Source organism: Pan paniscus, chromosome 4 (assembly GCF_029289425.2).
Source record: "Pan paniscus chromosome 4, NHGRI_mPanPan1-v2.0_pri, whole genome shotgun sequence".
NCBI lineage: Eukaryota > Metazoa > Chordata > Mammalia > Primates > Hominidae > Pan > Pan paniscus.
The window spans coordinates 92,124,486-92,146,006 of NC_073253.2; the positions used below are offsets into that span (position 1 = coordinate 92,124,486).

The window sequence follows — 21,521 nt, forward strand, 5'->3', positions numbered from 1 at the left end:
CAACATGTGCTATTGGGCCAAACACAGGTTGCAAACACAAACCACAGCAGGACAAGGCACATGATACAAGTCTATGAAGAGTGTCTGCAACATGATAAGAGCTAAGCTTGTTATATTTCACTTGACAATAGAAATTGTATGGATGTATTGCCATTTAATAGACTGTGATTCAAACAAAACAACTATAGGTTGGCATATAGGCTGCCAGTAGGCCACTATGGTTCCCACACTAGGACTTGCCCCTCTGTAAATGGGGAAATCAAGGAAAGATCTTGAGCAGTGGGGGAGGCATGGTCGAGCAGTAGTTGAAACGATTAATCTGGTGGCATTGTACAAGTAAACTGCAAGAAGCTGAGCTTGAGAAGCTGGGAAGACATGATTGAAGGCCATTGTGAGGAAGGATGAGGACCTGGACTACTTTAATAAGCAGTGGGATTTTTTCTTAGTTGGATAGAAAGAGATTGAAAATGATTCAAAAAGGCCAGTTGCGGTGGCTCATGCCTGTAATCCCAATCCTTTGGGAGGCTGAGGCAGAAGGATCACTTGAGCCTAGGAGTTTGAGACCAGCCTGAGCAACATAGGAAGACCTCATCTATAAAAAAATAATAATAAATTAGCTGGGTGTAGTGGTGGATGCCTGTAGCCCCAGCTACTTGGGAGGCTGAGGTGGGAGGATCATTTGAGCTCAGGAAGTCAAGGCTGCAGTGAGCTGGGATGGCACCACTGCGCTCCAACCTGGGTGACAGAGTGAGACCCTATCTCAAAAAAAAAAAAAAAAAAAAAAAGAAAAGGAAAAATCAACAGGCTTTGGTAACAAATTGGAGAGGGACAGAATCAAAGTAACTAACTATATGGTTCAATCCTAGATAATGGAAGAAGGCTGGAAGCATATAAAGCAAAGGGTGCTTATCTGGGGAAAGAAAACACTATTTGAGTTGTCAGGGTTCTGGTTCAGGTTAGGGTTAGACATCCATGTACTGTCGGTCCATCAGGCTGTTGGAATTACAGCAGCAGAACCCTTGAAGGAGGGATCACAATGGGAGCAATGTGGGATGAATGGGGATAAATGCTAAATCTGGGTACTGGAAAGGATAAAGAGAGGGCACAGCAAAGGCCAGAGGTTTCATCTTTGTGGAAGGCCTATATTCAGAGCAGAGAGGAAGTTGAAGCCCACTCAAACAGGCAGATAAAGAGAGATCAAAGAGATGAGCGTGAGATACAGTCCCCTCGTGCCCAAGGAGACAGGGTGGTTACAGACATGGAAAAGCTGAGAATAATCACCTCTGATAAAGATCACAGAAGCTGCCCGGGAGGTGTTTGGTAAGCTCGGAGTTACGTTTGTGGGGTGGATGGGCAGAAGTCAGATTTCATAGCACTGAGGATGCAGCACAAGGAGAAGTTCAAGATCAATTCCTAAGACAATAACTTGGCACTAAAAAACATAAACTATGTTCTGAAGGCTTTACCCTGGGGACAAGGGAACGGAGGTGATAACAGCAGAAGTGGCAGCCACTGGCGATCCTTTCTTTCCATGGTTTGGCTTCTACTCCAAAGCCACTTATTTGTGCATTCTACAAAAAGTTTCTTGTCCTTTTTGAAATAAAGCTCTTATCCTAAGCTCCATTCACACCAGCGTGATAATGAACCAGCTAGTACTTACTGTACTCAGGAAGCATGCAAAGTTCTGAATCTTAGAACAGAAAGTGAAAGCAAAAATAAATTCCCCTTCAGTCAAATCTGCAGCAGCATGATTTAAGGTAACTTATCAACATTTCTCTTGGGTTTGTCTTAAAATTAGAATTTTTCAATAAGAATAATGAACTGAAGGTATAGAACTGCTGTGTTGAGAAGGTTTTGTAATCTAAGGCAAGGTTCTGGGGGACCGGGGTGAATTGGGCGCGGCTGTATTAGAAAGTGTATGCAGTTGAGGCTGGGACTTGATCTAAGACTCTACTGCACTGACTCTCTTTCAGAGATTTTTTTGTCTTTTCTAAGCGTTTGTGACAATTCTTGCCTCTTCAATCCCAGGATGTTTTGTTCACTGCATTGCTATTTAAGGTACAGTGCAGTATAATAGAAAGCCCACCAGACCGAAGGGCAAAGAGCTATGTTTTAGTCCTGATTCTGTTTCAGACTTCCTGTGTGGATTTTGAGAAGTCACCATCCTGTTCCTTCATCTGTTTATTTAATTTAATTTATGTATTTATTTATTTATTTTGAGAGAGAGCCTCGCTCTGTCGCCCAGGCTGGAGTGCAGCAGCACGATCTCGGCTCACTGCAACCTCCACCTCCCTGGTTCAAGGGATTCTTGTGCCTCAGCCTCCCGAGTAGCTAGGACTACGGGCATGTGCCACCACGCCCGGCTAATTTTTGTATTTTTAGTAGAGATAGGGTTTCACCATGTTGGTGTGGCTGGTCTTGAATTCCTGACCTCAGGTGATCTGCCCACCTTGGCCTCCCAAAATGCTGGCATTACAGACCTAAGTCACTGTGCCCGGTCCTGTTTCTTTATCTGAACACTAAGGACTTGTACTAGCTGGCCTTTACAACCCCTACTAGTTCTAAAGTTAAAGACTGTGTGAGTAAAGCTTTTCTCTCTACTCTTATCAATCAAGTACATCTCTAGGAGTGTCTGCTACAAGTGGGGGCAGAGCTACTCCTTCATTTTGGCCATTGAATGCAAGTTATAACCTCAATAATAATTTCATATCCAATACTAATTACTTACTTCCTATATGCTCCATGCTGTGCTGTGCCAACTTCTTCACATGAATTATTTCATTTAATCATCCCAGCATGAGGAAGGTATAATTATTACACTGTTTTATGGTTGAGATAAATGAAGCTCAAAAAATCAAAAACTTTGCCCATGATCACGTAGGTGAGGTTGGTGGAATTAGCGTTGGAATCTGGGCACTCTGATTCCAAAGCCTCAGACCCACATAATAAGCCACTCCATTTTTTTTAAACCCTCCAGAATTCAAGCTAATAGACCAATTACGAGTGTACTTATCAGACATTCTTGGAACACTGAGATTTGTAGCAGTAATTTAATGCTTGTTTTTAAAAAGAGGGAGAAGTATCTTTATTTAATATTATTTTATTTTTGTTCCTTTAAGAATACCTGTTACCTGCATTAATATTGCAAATTGAAAAATTGAAGTAATTGTTTGGATAATTAATGCTGCAGAACTTGTTAAGGATTATAAAAAGAAGAAGTAGCAGAGAAAACCTTCATGGTTTGAGTTGGAGCAGTAAGGAAGTAAGTAGAGGCAGGTGGTAGGGTGGCAGTAAGAATTGATTCCCCCAAATTAACTATGCTGTTTGTCCTAATTTTATATGTGTTGTAGCTTTACCCTTCGAAAAGAAAGAAACTTAGTTCTATTTACAAAGGTAGCAAATTCAGTTTGATTTAATTGTGCTTTCAAAAGTAGTGTAAAGGGAAAAGAACCAAACCTTAAAAAAAAATTCTGTAAGAATATTATAAACTCAAAATTTATTTCCATGGCTTTTGACATATTGAAAATAAACTGAGGATAAATACCTACCTTGACCAGCAACCTTTACACCAGTAGCCATAAAATGAGGCCATTCAGATAATGTTATTGAAAGAGGCGAAGTTCAATGCCATTCGTAGTAATAATAATAATATCTGGTATCCAAAGAATATAGAATATATATATAGAATATTCTTTGTGACTTATGAAGACAAAATAGAGACATCTTGCACAGTTTACTTTCAGGCATACACTTAAAATTACATGTGTGCCTGTGGTTCCAGCTAATTGGGAGGCTGAGACATCAGGATTGCTTGACCCCAGGAATTTGAGGCCAGCCTAGACAACATGGTGACACATTGTCTTTCAAAAAAAATAAAATATGGCCAGGCGCAGTGACCCACACCTGTGATCTCAGCACTTTGGGAGGCTGAGGCAAGTGGATCACCTGAGGTCAGGAGTTCGAGACTAGCCAGGCCAACATGGTGAAACCCCGTCTCTACTAAAAATACAAAAATTAGCTGGGTGTGGTGGCACATGCCTGTAATCCCAGCTACTCGGGAGGCTGAGGGAGAAGAATCACTTGAACCCCAGAGGCAGAGGTTGCAGTGAGCCGAGATAGTGCCACTGCATTCCAACCTGGACAACAGCGAGATTCCGTCTCAAAAACATAAATAAATGAATAAAAATAAAATAGGCCGGTCACAGTGGCTCACGCTTGTAATCCCAACAGTTTGGGAGGATTGCTTGAGTTTAGGAGTTTGAGACCAGCCTGGGTAACAGGGAGACCCCCATCTCTACAAAAAAGGTAGCCGAGTGTGGTGGTGTGTGTCTGTAGTTCCAGCTACTCTGGAGGCTGAGGTGGGAGGATCACTTGAGCCCAGGAAGTTGAGGCTGCAGTGAGCTGTGATCATGATTGCACACTCTACTCCTGCCTGGGCAACAGAGCAAGACCCTGTCTAAAACATAAATAAATAAACAAAAATTTAAAATATAACCAAATGTTAAAAACATTCAACATGCAATGAATTTACACACCTGCCTTCTGCTCGCTGCACAAGAATTCAGAAGAAATTCATTACATTCAATTTTAAGGTAGGGTTTTTGGGGGGAGTCCTAAAGGGTTTTTATTTGTAATAACCAGATAACAGCTTAATTTCTGCTCTATTTTGTGGATACTTGGCCTAATTCTGACAGAGAGCAGATTTTCCCTTACTCACACATACCTTTTTACATGTTTAAGATTTTATTTGTAAATTGAAATCTTTTTTGTCATGCTATAAGTGTGTTTTTTTCTTCTAGATTAAATTCATGTATTGAAAATATTGTTCAGACCCCATGTGACATAACTGGAGCCAGTGCAGTGCCATGAAGAACTACGAGATTAGCCTGGATATTAACTTGTCTTCTAGAGAATAGATTTCATGTTCCATTCCTCTGCAATGGTTAATTCACACAGAAAACCAATGTTTAACATTCACAGAGGATTTTACTGCTTAGCAGCCATCTTGCCCCAAATATGCATTTGTTCTCAGTTCTCAGTTGCATCTAGTTATCACTTCACTGAGGATCCTGGGGCTTTCCCAGTAGCCACCAATGGGGAACGATTTCCTTGGCAGGCGCTAAGGCTCCCCAGTGTGGTCATTCCCCTCCATTATGACCTCTTTGTCCACCCCAATCTCACCTCTCTGGACTTTGTTGCATCTGAGAAGATTGAAGTCTTGGTCAGCAATGCTACCCAGTTTATCATCTTGCACAGCAAAGATCTTGAAATCACGAATGCCACCCTTCAGTCAGAGGAAGATTCAAGATACATGAAACCAGGAAAAGAGCTGAAAGTTTTGAGTTACCCTGCTCATGAACAAATTGCACTGCTGGTTCCAGAGAAACTTACGCCTCACCTGAAATACTATGTGGCTATTGACTTCCAAGCCAAGTTAGGTGATGGCTTTGAAGGGTTTTATAAAAGCACATACAGAACTCTTGGTGGTGAAACAAGGTAAGAACTTGCTTAGGTAATTTACATTCTTTTGTGATAATTTCCTTACGAGTTACATCTCTTTGCCAGGAGCAGACTTCAGCAGCCATTTATGAGAAATCCAGTAAACTATGGGGAACCCAGAAGAAGGAAAAGCTCTACCATTCCTTAAGGAAACCACAGTAGAGATGCAAAGACAGGACTCAGAGGCATAAACAGCTAGAGGGTGAATAACTAGGAGGAGAGGCCAGTATATGACTGATATGATGGATATGCTTATGTGCTAGGGAAAGAGATGGTCAGTGCAGAAAGGGCTGAAATAGGGAATGCTTCTCAAAGGAAGTGAGTCTTCATCTGGGACCAGAAGGAAATGTAAGTGAGACTGGGATTGGGAGAGAGGAAGTGACAAAGTATACATTGCCTGGGTAACAGCCATGACTCATATCGAATAGTCAGAAACAAGGAACTAGTTTGGAAAATTGAGAAATATAGTCAATTTGATCAAGTCACAGTCATTGAGCACATACTATGTGCCAGGCACTGCACTAGGCACTGAATGTATAATGGTGGGATCTGATGGAAGAGACAACCAGGACAAGAAAATAAATAAAATTGGCAAGGTAATTGGCCAGTGTTATGAATGAAATAAAACAAGGCGCAAGAAAGGTAGAAAATGTGGCTGGAGATTGAAACTAATTCAGTTGACTGGGCAGGGAAGTGTTTGTTGAGGAAGTGAAGTTAAATTGAGAGCTGAGTTTTTTTTTAAAGAGACAGTTATGAGAACATCTCGGGGCAAGTGCAAAGGCTCTAAAGTGGGATTGGTTGAGGAAGGCCAGTGTGAGCTGAGGAGAGCGAACAAGAGGGAGAAAGGGATCAGATCATGTGGAGCCTTGGGGCGTCTTGTAAGGAGTTTTGACTTTAACTCAGATGAAATGGGAAATCACTGGAAGATTCTGCTCTGATTTATGCTTTATAAAGATCAAGTCTGTGTTGAGGGTATGTTATAGAGAAGCAGAGTAATCATTTGGGAGGTCATTGCAGTAGTTCAGGTAAGAAGTGATGCTAATTTGGGCCAGGCTAGTGGCAGTGCTTATGGAGTGAAACAATTGAACTTGGCAGTTATTTTGGAGGGCAAAACAACAGAGATTGCTGACATATTGGTCATGTGAGGTGAGGGAAAGAGAAGAATCAAGGATGCTTCATAGAGTGGACGGTTTGGTTTCCCAGGGCCAGGATCCATCTGGGAGGTAAGAGGAGTCTGGCTCAGTGCACTCTCACGTTATGTGAATTGTGTTCAATTGCCAGTTGGAGAAATCTAAATTCCATGGCTTAACCATACAGGGGCATATTTTTCTCATGCAACAAGAAGTCCAGAAGTAGGGCAGCTCAGATTGCTATAGTGCTATTCAGAGTCATCCAGGACCCAGGCTCCTTCTATCTTTCTGCTCAGCCATCCTATGGCTTTCTTCCTAATACTTGCAAGATGATTGCTGCACCTCTAGGCATCAAGTCCACATTCTAGGCAGGAAGAAGGGGGACATGGGGGAGAGATAAGGGCAAAAAGAAACATTCCACTTGAATCTAACACTCTTTACAAAGATTTCCCACCCAATGACTTCAGCTAGACCAGAATGAGTCATAGCCTCACCAAGTCACAAGGGAGCCTGTAAGAAGTAACTCTCTTATCTGGACTTGTTGCCTTCTTGAATAAAATCAGGATTCCATTGGAACCAAGGAAGGGAAATGGGTATCAGGAAAGTGACTAGCTGTGTCTACTACATCCTGCTCTTCCCTTCCCCACTTGGGTGCTCACTGCACAGCCTGCAGCCATCCACCTAGGACAACTCTTCCCCAGGCTCCTCTCTTTCCACATTCCCTTGGTGACACTTCCCCTCATTGCAGCCACAATCCTCAGGGGCTTGTTTTCAGGCTCAGCACAGTATTGGATAGGAAAAGTGTCAACTTCTTCTCACTAAGGCACCACATAAACAATGATGGCTTTTTTCATTTTTTTCAAATGCCGAAGGCCCCATCCAAAGGACATACATCTTAGGGATACTATTCTGGGAGCTGTGGGAGATGAGAGGGGGAGATATTTGGAGTAAAGCTGTAGGACTTCCCAGCATGCCTCCCGTGATTAATTGCAGGCTATTCCTGATGCTCCTTATGGTTAATTAGTCAGTTCCCTTCATACTCAGTCACCTAGTAGGTCTGACATGTATGATAATGTACTGCACAATGTCAATTGAATCTTATGAATCTCTCTCTCTCTTTCTTCCTCACTTCTTCATCTAAACTACACAAATAATTCAGTTGAAAGTGGTTCTTTTGAGATGCAGAAGATCACACTTTGCATGTAGAGTTTCAATGAATCGTGTAAGCAACAAAGATTCAGGTTTTTTTGTTTTTTCAATGTAGACTTGTTACAACCAAAATTTCATGTGAGTGAAAATTATTCCAGCCAGTTAGAATTCCTTTACATTTGCAGAAACTGCTACCAAATACAAATAAAACCTTGAGGCCACAAGTGAATCATTTACATCCCTAGCCTCAGTTTCCCAGCCTGTGTCATAGAAACAAAGTAAGCTGAAGTAAAATATCCTGACAGCTTCTCTTTTTTCCCTCCTGACCTCTCTCTCCCTCTTATTTGAGCTATTCTATTCTCCCCTCCTTTTCCAGTCAAAATCTGCTCTCCAAATTCACTTCTTAATTGAAGCTTAAAGTCCAAAGAGTAAATCTGTAACTGTACAGTTTCAGGCATATCCTGGTGTTGGGGTAGAGAAGTTTATCAGAGTATATATCTATTATACCTGTCATCGTCTGAAGAGTGGCAAGCAGAGAGAACTAGAAGTACCTGGGGGCACAGGTGCCACAGACAGACCATTAGCCAACAATGGTACAAGGATATGAAAGTCCAGCTCTTTGCCTCCAGTGAGGGACACGTGAAGGCGTAGTTTGCATCCCGGAGCTCCCTGGGAATCAGGCTGACGCTGGGACTTTGCCTGTCCTGCACCCTTGACTGGCTTCTCCCTTTTCCCTGTCCTGCTTCCCTCACTCCCTTACCTGTTTCTCCTGGCAGGATGTTCTCAATAAGTCAGGATCTGCTTCCTGGAAATACAACTTAGGACATCACTCATGTACACAATTACTCAAATGTCTATCTGAGGCCCTTTCAGGTTTAGAGACAGTACTGAACATTTAATTTCCTAGTGAATTTTGAAGACATGTAGACAACATGTGTACTGTTTCAGTCATTTACTGGCTACGGATCCTGCTAAGGTCATTCAAGTTGTCTGAGCCTCAATATCCTTGTTTGACCTGAGTATGAATGAAATAATGTAATTAGCATTCCCAAAACAGGGCATTGCTTATGATTGATGGCTGCTAAATAAGATTTTACCTTCATTTTCCTCAAAGAGACAGTTGAGATTCACAAAGATTGCAGTTTGAGAAATCAAGTCTATTACCCCCAGGTTTGATAAGCTGTTTGCTAAATGTACACATTCATTTCTCTTCTTGATTTCACTTGTGCATTTTGGCTGGGGGTGGGTCTTTTCACAGAATTCTTGCAGTAACAGATTTTGAGCCAACCCAGGCACGCATGGCTTTCCCTTGCTTTGATGAACCGTTGTTCAAAGCCAACTTTTCAATCAAGATACGAAGAGAGAGCAGGCATATTGCACTATCCAACATGCCAAAGGTATGTTCACTTCCAGAAACTTTTAGAAATTGTTCTCAAGTTGAGACTCAGTCTTCGTTTGTTTTTTAAAATTGCTTTCAGGATTTCAGCCATTAATTTGTTTTTATCTATCTATCTATCTATCTATCTATCTATCTATCATCATAATTTCAATCATTCTAGACATTAACATCATTCTGTTTGGGGCATTGTTACACAGGAAGCTTTTTTTTTCCCAAGCAAAGTGATTTATATTTTGTGTTCATATGGAAACAGTATCTTAAATCTGTGTTTCTTGGCCAGGGATGAAATTCAGAATTTCCTAGAGCAGTACTTCTCAAACTTTAGGGTTCAGATTAATGGTCTGAGAATCTTGCTAAAACTCAGATTCTGATTCAAGAAGAGGTCTTGGGTTGAAGCTTGAAGTTCTACCTTTCCAACAAGCCTCCAGCCACTGCTGATGGTCCAGAGACCCCTTTTGCAGTGGCAAGGACCTCAGGGACCCTGCAGGGCCCCAACCCAAGAAATTCTGATCTAGAAGTCTATGATGGAACTTAGAAATCCCCTCTTTTAAGTTTCACAAGTAATTCTTAAATTTATTTATGAAAATTATTAATTGTGGTTATACAAGTTTTTTGTTTGTTTGTTTGTTTGTTTGTTTTGAGACAGAGTCTCTCTCTGTTGCCCAGGTTGGAGTGCAATGGTGTGATCTCGGTTCACTACAACCTCAGCCTCCTGGGTTCAAGCAATTCTCCTCCCTCAGCCTCCCAAGTAGCTGGGATTACAGGCTCCCACCACTACACCTGACTAACTTTTTTTGTATTTTCAGTAGAGACGGGGTTTCACCACGTTAGTCAGCCTGGTCTCAAACTCAGGGACCCTGCAGGGTCCAAGTGCTAGTAGAGGCAGCATATCTTTTGGACACTTATTTGTCTCTTTCATCCTGTAAGGAAACACACACTCACTGGTGACAATTGCCATGCAAGTAAACTTCTGCTGGTATTGAGAAAACAGCTAAATCCTTGTCTAGCAGTCAGTGTTTTGTACTTGGGGATTACATCACCATCCTGGAAGAACTTACACTAATACCCCATACATGTCCATTTAAGGCAATGTTAATCTACATGGGTCACTCCAGGTTTCTGAACAAAACTCAGCCTCCATGGACTGTATCGTCTTCATCTGGTGGGGATAAACCATAGCAAACGCCCATTTGCCTCCGAACCATCTCTGCCACCAGCCTTCTAGTAGCCCAGACGCATTTCCCCATAGTCTCACAGCCTCACGCCTCTGCCAGTAACCCCTCCACACACTTGACTAAATGGTTTTGCTGCTGAGTTTGGTCAGAAGACCACAATAATACCCCAGCTCTCAGCCCCTACCATAAGACAGCATCTCATCTGCTGGGAGTGGATATCCAGAGAACACTGGTTGAATCAGCTTCCTAAAAATGGAGACTGTTGTTGGGGAAAATTAATTTGCTGGATAGAGTTCTTAAAAATTACAGCCCTGTATATACTTTGACTTTTCTTACAGTATTTTATCAGTACCTTCCTCTTTATTGGAGCTTAGAAATAGATTTCAAATAGAATTCAGCAAAATTAAATTCTGTAGAATTTAGTAGCAAAAACATTTGCCATCAAAGTAGACTAGATAATTTATGGTAATGCTTCAAGTTATTTTCTCTTGCCAAAGCAAATCGTAATCTTATCCAACATGTCAAACATGCTTAATCAGCTGCAGTCAGCATCATCACAAGCCTGACTCCCAGAAAGGGCTCAGGGATAGAGGTGGGGAAGAGCCTGTCTAAGAGTTGTGACTAGCTTGAAGAAAATGTTTTCAGATTATTGGATCTGTATCCATTCAGTATTTGGGGGCATTGTACCATGGTGAAGACCATCTCTGAGACAAGCTGCCCAGACCAAATGAAGATAGAATTCAGTCATTACCCAGTGATCTTGATAGATGCAGCTGACGAGACTGCAGGCTGAAAAGTTTCTGCTTCCTCAGGAGATGGACAGAAGCTTAAATTACTAATGACCTCCTTGGCCTGACTGCCTTCATTGCTGAATCAATGAAGCAAAGATAAAATAAGACCATGACTCAAGCTGTCACGCAGCAAGTGAGAGAATGAGCATCATCTTTGGAGTCACACGGTCACATCCACATCTTGGTCCTACCGTGGAACTAGCCATGTGATCTCCAACAATTCTGTGAACATTTCAGAGTCTCTGTTTCCTCACCTGAGAAACAACACCAACCTCACACCCACATAACAGGATTAAAAGATAATGTGAAGGCTCTAGTTCAGTTTCACTTCCTGTTTTCTTTTTCCACAGGGGTGTATTTCTTGTACAACAAATAAAGGGAAAGGGGCCATTATCTGGTATTTTACTTAAAAGCCCAGAAGTTGAATTGATGCCAGTGTTGGAAATTATTGCATTTTAAGAAAATATAAATATGTAATATTTTTATGCTTTCAATCAACAAAATGAGATTTGGCATTTTTGTGCTTTGGGGATCTCAAAAGCAGGGCTTTTTGTTTTCAACAGAGTGTTGGGGTAAAAGCAATAGAGGTAAGAGAGGCTACAGAACACTAGGAGAGGCCATTGCCCCCCTAGGAGGTCATCGATTGTCCTTCAGAGTATGAGGCTTGCCTCTAACTCACCTGCCATAAGTCATAGGCATGGTTATGAAATACTCCAGTTTTCAAGTACTGATTATTCCTTTTCCTTTCTGTAGGTTAAGACAATTGAACTTGAAGGAGGTCTTTTGGAAGATCACTTTGAAACTACTGTAAAAATGAGTACATACCTTGTAGCCTACATAGTTTGTGATTTCCACTCTGTGAGTGGCTTCACTTCATCAGGGGTCAAGGTGAGACTGAGTTCTAACGTTCTACGCAGTGCAGAAAAGTGTCCTGAGAGCAATGAACTTTTGTTTTCTCATGTTTTTCATTGTTATCAAAGTATTATGTTTATATTACAAAAAGAGATAGATAAAAAACTAAATTAAAAATTATCCATAGTCCTGTCACCAAGATACAACTACTGATAATATTAATGTAAGCCTTCCAAATATTTTCTATATGTATGTCAGCATATATGGGTGTACATAGTAACAGTATTTACTTACTATATATGTAAAGGTAATTTTCAAAGTGTATATATATATATATATATACACACACACACATACATATATACCCTTTGCACAATAATATATTGACTATTTTTAACCCATTTTTATCAAAATATGCCATAAAAGTTGAATGTCATTTAAAATTTTAAATAATATTAATAATTGCATGGAGGTTTAATAAGGATTTTAAAATCAGTATCTTATTTTTGGGCATGTATGTTGTTTCCGACTTTTTTTTTTTTTTTTTTGAGACAGAGTCTCACTCTGTTGCCCAGGCTGGAGTGCAATGATGCTATCTCGGCTCACTGCAATCTCCGTCTCCTGGGTTCAAGCAATTCTCCTGCCTCAGCCTCCCAAGTAGCTGGGACTACAAACACAGGCCATCATGCCTGGCTAATTTTTGTATATTTGTAGAGATGGGGTTTCACCATGTTGACCAGGCTGGTCTTGAACTCCTGACCTCAGGTGATCCTCCTGCCTTGGCCTCCCAAAGTGTTGGGATTACAGGCGTGAGCCACCGTGCCCGACAGTTTCCAACTGTTTTTTATAACTTTTTTCCCTCAATGAAAGAAGATCTTTATAATTTTTAGAGTCTTCGTTGTTTGCAAAAACTTACAACAATACCTAATGATTATCTTTGTAGTTAAATATTTGCAAACATCAGTGAACACATTAAATAAATAAAAAAGAACTTCTTATCCCAAGGGACCAAATTATAGACTTAAAAACATTTTTAAAGAGTTATAAAATAATGCTTTTGAAAAATGGGCATAGGCTGGGCACAGTGGCTGATGCCTGTAATCCCAGCCCTTTGGGAGGCGGAGGCTGGCAGATCGCCTGAGGTCAGGAGTTTGAGACCAGCCTGGCCAACATGGTGAAACCCCTCTCTACTAAAAATACAAAAATTAGCCAGGCATGGTGTCAGGCACCTGTAATCCCAGCTACTCGGGAGGCTGAGGCAGGAGAATCGCTTGAACCCGGGAGGCGGATGTTGCAGTGAACTGACATTGCACCAGGCACTCCAGCCTGGGTGACAAGAGTGAGACTTCATCTCAAAAGAAAAAAAAAAAGAAAGAAAAGAATAAAAGAAAAAAAAAAGAAAAATCAGTATAAAGTATCTATTACAATTTACATACGTATTATGTTCATGAATATGTAGATATATGAGTTGTGTAGCACACATACACATCATGGCACCTCTGCACTTAGACATGAATGTCTATGCATAGACATGGATGTGCAGGAGGTGAATGGCACTTCAGAGGACAGGTTCCTGTCAGCCTCTTTGGATTCACGTCCCAGCTCTACAACTTTCAGCCTGGGTGATCTGGAGCAAGTTACTAAATCGTTATGTGTTTTTATTGCTTCACCTATAAAATGGCACCGCTTCATAGAGTGGGCGCAAGTATTAAATTAGATTTTATACGTAAGCATTCAGCACAGTGCCTGGTAAACTGTCAAAAAATGGTGGCCGTTTACATTTTTTCTGCATAAAAGTTCTGAAGGACTTCAGTTAATTCAGAACATAAAAGTTGGTCATGAAATAAAAGTAGCTCCATACTTGGAAGGCAAGAAAATTTGAATCTAATTCTATTTTTTCTACTTGATAGCTAATTTCTTTGGGGGAGCCATTGAACATATTTGAGCATTTCTTAGTTTAAAGCAAGCTTGACAGAGGGCGGATCTAATAAGTTCTTCATGGCTTCCCACATAGGTCTAGAAGAAACCTATGTTTTATTTGAATTGTGTTTGTGGTCATCATTTTGGAAAGCTAGTTGACAAGTTTTAAAGTATATCATAGAGATGAACTCAAGTGGGTTCCTCTCTATGATATACTTGGATTATGATACAATGGGTTAACATGATTTGAAAGTCACAGATGAGCACTGAGGAAATGGATTGTAACAGAAGATTCAGGGTGTTTGTAATTTTCAAGACTGACTTTTGCTTTAATACTTCACAGAACCTCTTATCCTTATTGACAACATGCTTAATGGTATCTTAATACTTTCTTGAAAAGATGCAGTCTGCCTTTCTGTGTGAGAGGGTTATCAGGAATGGAATTATGCCAGGGAGCTGTCATTCAAAAACCTCTTCTGATCCACATTTCCCAGGTGTCCATCTATGCATCCCCAGACAAACGGAATCAAACACATTATGCTTTGCAGGCATCACTGAAGCTACTTGATTTTTATGAAAAGTACTTTGATATCTACTATCCACTCTCCAAACTGGGTATGTTCAAATTCCACATTATTGTCTTCATTTTTGCTCATAAAACTTGCTTTGATCTCTTCCCTCTTTCTCTTTCTATGTGATTTAAATGAGCACTGAGGAATTCAGTTAGCTCAGGAAAAAATAATTTGTTCCTCAGAGATGATTCTTGAGTGTAGAAAATAAAATATTTATGACATGCCCCAACAGTGTGGATCACTTCTCTATTCTTTTATCAGGTTTAACGTTAACATATCTGCATCGAACTCTTTCCCAGGCTGATCAGAAAGGGCACACACTGGAGGCTGGGACAGAAGCCAGGTAGAGGGTCCAGGAAAGAGATGGGGAGAAAAAGAAGGAACACAGTGACTGCTCTGTTCAAAATAGGGGTCCACATGTCCAAGATGCTGTGGCTCCCTGTGGCGGACATCAACGCTCTCATCCATTATGTTCCTCTTCTGTGGGAGGGAAACACACCTCCCATCGTGCTGCTCTTCTATGCCCAGCAGCATTGATTAGAGAATGGATTTTCCATTAAAAAATACATACACACACACACACACGCATTGCATATTAGAATTAGAGGGATTTCCGGAGGAATCACCGTATCTTATTTGTACAAGGTCAGCAATCTTTTATAAAAGTTGTCAAAAGTTTATGTAGAGAGAGAACTGAAAACTATGCTTCCATCCGTTATCTATGTTGGGCACTGAGGTTGGATGGTAAGACTGTGGAACAGATTTTTTAAAAATTGCAGGAAACAGATCATCTGGTTGTGGTAGTAGGTCTTTACATGAGATGATACTCATAGTCTATCTTGCTTTTAATTTTCTATCTTAAAAAATAAAAAACGTTATTTTTAGAAGGTTGTACAGAAGCGATCCCCAACCTTTTTGACACTAGGGACCAGATTTGTGGAAACAATTTTTCCACGAAGATTGGGTGGATGGTTTTTGGATGAAACTGTTCCACCTCAGAGCATTGGGCATTAGATTCTCATAAGGAACACGCAACTTAGATCCCTCACATGCGCAGTTCACAATAGGATTCATGCTCCTATGAGAATCTAATGCCACCTCTGATCTGGCAGGAGGCGGAGCTCAGGCAGTCATGCTCTCTCGCCCACCGCTCACCTCCTGCCATGCAGCCCAGTTTCTAATAGGCCATTGACAGGTACTGGTCCGCAGCCCTGGGGTTAGGGACCCCTGTTGTAGAGCATATAAAAACTGAAGAAAGTTTCATAGCATATAAAGATTAGTGCTTGGGGTTTCTGACAGTGACAAAACAATTTTTTTCCTTTGGAATTTAGGATATACTTCTTATCCTGTCCTTTTTCGCCTCTTGCCCTCAACTCCAATGCATTTTCCTTACATAAATTAAAAGGGACCATCAATTGGCATACAGTTCCAGGCTTAAAAAAATTAAAAGCTATATCCAGGTACTTATTTCGATAGTTCCTGAGTCTTACTCTGCTATTATTGTGCAGGTTCTATATACTCTTTAGTACAGATATACTAAATCCCATTTATATGTAATTCACTGCTGTACTTTAGATCAAAAGTCAAGGAAAGATTAATAACAGCCATCAACAATATTAATGTTGTTCTTGAAAAATGCAGTCTTAAAGAGCATATGAAATATCTTTAAGACTAACGGAAAAGAAGCATGCAGCTTAGGAAAAAATAGAGCAGATATAAGTCCCACTACTATAAAATCATCAATGCAATTTAGAAGAAAAGTCATTCCCACATTTGAAGTGCTAATGAATACTAATTATTAGCGCTAATTTAGTTTTTGATTGTGTTATGTATACTTGTTTTTAATGTACTAGAATTAACCAGTATTAACTCCAGACAATGTAATTATAAGCCAAGTGACTTGGTTCATTTCAAACTTTTAAAAAATTATCTTTTTTTCCAGCTAAACAGAACATTTTAGCTAGCAGAACTCAAAGACTAAATATTAGCCAGAAATTTTTTAGCCTACGTGAAACCATTAGCAAAGGATAGTAAACCATGCACATACATTTATACCTGTATATGGATATGTGTGTATATATATGTATATATGTATATATATGTATATATGTATATATATGTGTATATATACACACACACATATACATATACACACACATATACAGGTACATATATATGTATATACACACACATATACAGGTACATATATATGTATATACACACACATATACAGGTACATATATATGTATATACACACACACACATATACAGGTATATATATGTGTGTGTGTGTATATATGTGTATATATATATATGCCCATATACGGTATATATATATATATACACACACACCCACACATATATGGTATACACACACACACACACACACACGTAATGCAAATTAGTGCATTATACCTGAGTTGTTTAAATGATTAGATTGCACTTTTTCCCCCCACAACACTTTCTTAAGAAGTAGAGGAAATATCAGTGTTGAAAAGGAAATTGAAGTCAGAATCAATTCCCAGAGCTTTTTTCCTCTGCTGTCTTAGAAGGACATGTGCTCATAATAGAGGCTATATTTGCTAGAAATATCAATCGAAATATTGACTATAGAGATGGCTCCTAAGAGGTGTTCTCCTGAAATTAAAATCATGCATCTTTTTGTTTTTTCTAAAAATGAGTTCATTATACGTTTTGATGAATCTCAAACATATTAGAAATTATTTGATACCCCTTTTAAAGTTTTCAGCAGTACTAACATAAAACACAATATGATTGTTTTAAATAAATTATTTTCTTGGCAGTAAGGCACCCAAAATATTTTCAGAGTTCAGCACTTTCAGGAAGAAAATGGTTAAATGTCCATATGTTACTTCATCTACAAAACTCTTTGTACAACTTATTCCACTTGATAATGGGCACTGATTATTTTCAGCGCAACTATAAGACACCCTGTCAATGTTAAGATATTCTTGATGTTTTCAAAAAGTCTGCTTAAATATGCTTAAAGGATCATAGTGTATTTGAGCAGAGAGCAAATTCTATTTCTGGTGTGGGAGCCATAAAACTCAAGTATGGTTGTTCTTATTTCTTAGATTTAATTGCTATTCCTGACTTTGCACCTGGAGCCATGGAAAATTGGGGCCTCATTACATATAGGGAGACGTCACTGCTTTTTGACCCCAAGACCTCTTCTGCTTCCGATAAACTGTGGGTCACCAGAGTCATAGCCCATGAACTGGCGCACCAGGTACTTGGCACTCATGACATTATCTCGATATCAGTTCAAAATAACATTATATAGAACATGACCAATCTTCCTGAAACAAAATAAATCATCTCATTTACCTCTAGAGGGGAACTTAGAGACTACTAAACCTAACACAACGTCAAGTAGCACAGTACTCAGTCTCTGAACTGTGGTGTGCATACTGGAATTTTATTACGAGAAGTAGCCATTAAATTTATCCTCTAAAACCTTTCAAAGCAAAGCCTTCAAATGTCATTTGGGAAAAGAAGGGAAGTGACTATACAGACACATGAAGCACAGAATTGGAAACCTTACAAATAAAGATTTCTACTAAAAATATTTCTCCTTATATCCCCTGGTGCTCTGGCATTCCAATCTAGGGCAAAATCACTCTTCCTTCAGTTGGAACCTGTGCTTACATGGCCATAATGAAATACTTCAAGTGAAATTTGATGGGTTGATGATCCTGGGCACATACCTAACTCTCTGAAGTTCAGTGTCCCCATCTATAAAATTAAGTTAATAATAGTTCTGTTTCATAAAGCTGTTGTGAGGATTATGGATAGGGAAAGTGTGCGGATCACATAGTAAGCACTCAATAAGTGTTAGTTATTAATGATGATGACAACGGCCACTACATCTACAAGAAATACTACTATTTCTTGCAAAATAACTTATCTAAGGGCCATCTATCAACACTGTATTACATACAAATGTGGAATTGTAAAACTAGGTCTATAGATATTGGAGACTATTCCCTCTATTTCATTTCTGAAAACTCTCAGTAATGCAGTAAATTATTAAAGTCACCAAAATTGTCTTTCACCAAGTGGGCAAATATCATTCTGTTGTAGAATCTGGTAAAATCTCTTATTTAAAACATTTTAACTTTATCCTTTATCGTCACCACAATAATGAGCTGTTGTTCTTTAAAGCAGTGAACTAAATACTCTGTTACACAGAGAGCCATGCTCAACACTGTGCTTCGAGAACACATGGGCTGCTTCCTTTGGTTCAAAATCTCCCCACTGGCGCATTTTAGGTGTTTTGATCATGAGTCACCAGGAGCTCTAAAGCACTTAACTGAGTCTGGGGATTTCTAATCTTTCTGCCAATTGTTTGTAGGGAAGTGCTCTGTGAGCTCTACCTCTGAGGCTCCATGCTCCCTCTGGCCCTCCCTTTAATAGCTTCTCTTCCACGGAGATGCAGTCAAGTGCTGAAGCAGCAAACAGCACTGGAATTTTTGCCCCCACTTTTTTGTCTTCCCATTGATTACCATGTTAACATGTCACTCTGTGCATAACCCTGGCAAAGATTCCCTCATGCCAACTGTCTTAGCTTGGCATACAAGGTTCCCATGACCCAGATCCTTTTTACCTCTCCAGCCTCATCTCTTGCCTACACCTAAGCTTTAGCTATCCAAGATTACCTGCCATTTTCTGAACATGCCAGGTTGTATCACTCTGCCTTTGCTCCTACTACCTGATATTCAGCATACCTGAGTACTATTTACAAGGCTCAGGAAATGAACACTGTCCTGGCAAAACTGATCATTTCCTCCTGGAATCCCCTCTGTCCCTGGCAAAGACATTGATCTTAGCACCTGCTTTACTGTATTTATTTGTCTACTGGTTGACCTCCATCATTTGTATTGAGGCAGTGGCTATATTATATACATCTTTGTATTTCTAACATATGGCATGGTGCCAGGAACGCAGTAGGTTCTCCGTAGGTATTTACTGAATGAATGAATAAACTAGTCTTGCTAACTGGTAAAGTGGCTAGAATCAGTTTATCCTGTACTTCTTATATTCACCGGTTTTCAAATTGAGGAAACACCTCTCCCTTTCCATGAATGCCCTTCAGAAGATTGCTGCCCACTTGTAAAGTAATCTGAAGACTGTCAGAAAAGGAATAGTGCTTAAACTGTTTCTAGAAGCTACAGACTTATAATTTTCTGTTCTGTAACTATAACCAGGCTCTTCCAAATCTTAGAATCTTATTGTTGAAGCTTTGGTCCGTCTAGAGATTGCAATCTTAGAGACATACACTAGATGTGCAGTATTAGGCATATAAACTAAATAAATAAAACATAAAAGCACATAAAAGAATAGTAATATTTAAAATGCATAATACAGATCAAATATAGGTAAAGGGTAAATATGTCAATTATCTTTATGCATCCTTTTTATTTTTTAAATCTTAGACCTTTATTGTTTCTAGTGGCCCACTGAAGTAAGTCAGGGGCAGAGGTTAACAACTGAATTTGCTCTTCGGTAATATTATATAACAACCTGAGAGCCCTAAATGAATTCTTATGATTCTCCTAAGTACCTGCTACTTAATATAAAAAGATAACTTCACCCAGGACACTTGGATTTATATTTCTCCCTTGAACATCATCATATATCAAGGACAAGGTAAGATTGTTCTTATTGGGCAGGAAAGAAAAAAACTACCTCCATAAAGTGTTCCATTTTCTTTCTTAATATTAAATCTAATAACTAGGAAATGTTGGGCAGATAGAATGAAAGTCGAAGAGTTAAGGGCATTGAGAACACACAAAAAAAAGAAAAAAGAAAACCAAGCAAAAATGTGATGGTGAGAATAAGAAGGCAAGGAAATCAGTAGAAGAAAATTGTACAGAGAGAAAAGGGTAGCAAAGAGAGAAGAGAGATCCTAACTAATAAAAAAAAAGTTAGTAACCATTGTATTTTTTTGCTAAAGTTAATAATTTTTATTTGTTTAACTTCTAATAATATTGAGTTTTTACCTCCTAGTGGTTTGGCAACCTGGTCACAATGGAATGGTGGAATGATATTTGGCTTAATGAGGGTTTTGCAAAATACATGGAACTTATCGCTGTTAATGCTACATATCCAGAGCTGCAATTTGTAAGTTCACAATTCTGTGTATCATACTATATGGTGTAAAGAATCATCAATTCACTATTAAAATTTCAAGTGAATGTTAAACAGAAAAACTACATAATGTTGTGGTTTTTGAACATATGGCATTTTGTTTGATACACGAAACAGATCACAGAACTGGATGAAACATTGAAGGTTTTAGAAAACAATCAACATAAATCTGTCACCCCAAAGTCTGTAAAGAGAGAAGGCAAACTAATACAAATGTAGAACTGTGTATGTGGGTTGAGAGGAAAGAACATCACTGTTTGTATACATCTGCACAGGAATGCCCATGGCTACTAGGTACTATAGAGAGTTCTCGGCATGTAACCTGAAATCAGCATCACTGGGGGTGTACTTTTCTAGAATTTCCAAAGGGTCTGCTGGCTTCCCCAAAATGTGTGAAGGGATTTCTTCAGGTACGTCTTTTTTAAAAACGAATATAGTGGTCTGAACACTACACAAATTTGCATATCAAGGTGGTTAGTAATGGTTAATTAGGTCTTTGGGATATATATTTAGTCCAGTACACTATAGACAGACATGGATTCAAAGTTAGGCTCTTCTTGTTACTGTGTATGTACTGAATTTGTGGCTTAATGCCAAAGCTTTATATATTCTTATTTGTAAAATGCATATACCATATCTCCCTTGCAGAGGTGTTGACAGGATTGCAGATGATAGGTCTAGGCACGTAACAAGTATTCACTAAATGGAAACCATTATTTTATTTCTGTATTCAAGGGCTGGTACATGGTAAACATTCAGGCAATGTCTGAAGGAATATTGGATTTGTATCTTTTTAAAGTAGAGAAACTTTAAAAAGATGTATTCCCCTTTGGCCAAAGGGGAATACATACAAGAAAAGAAAC

The 21,521-nt window shown here is 39.4% G+C and overlaps 1 protein-coding gene across 2 annotated transcripts in view; it reads left to right on the forward strand.

The window, feature by feature from the left end:
- Positions 1 to 344: 344 nt before the first annotated feature.
- The window catches only part of ERAP2 (endoplasmic reticulum aminopeptidase 2), a 58,466-nt gene continuing 37,289 nt past the window's right edge, over positions 345 to 21,521 (forward strand). Inside the window, exons 1-7 of one of the 2 annotated variants that reach the window (XM_003817930.6) lie at positions 345 to 1,757; positions 4,800 to 5,496; positions 9,037 to 9,175; positions 11,897 to 12,031; positions 14,410 to 14,530; positions 17,583 to 17,737; positions 20,518 to 20,631. In XM_003817930.6, coding sequence (XP_003817978.3) covers positions 4,922 to 5,496; positions 9,037 to 9,175; positions 11,897 to 12,031; positions 14,410 to 14,530; positions 17,583 to 17,737; positions 20,518 to 20,631 — 1,239 coding nt within the window. In that variant the 5' untranslated portion in view covers positions 345 to 1,757; positions 4,800 to 4,921. The remainder of the gene's footprint in view (positions 1,758 to 4,799; positions 5,497 to 9,036; positions 9,176 to 11,896; positions 12,032 to 14,409; positions 14,531 to 17,582; positions 17,738 to 20,517; positions 20,632 to 21,521) is intronic. The other variant, XM_034960263.4, reaches the window with a different exon arrangement.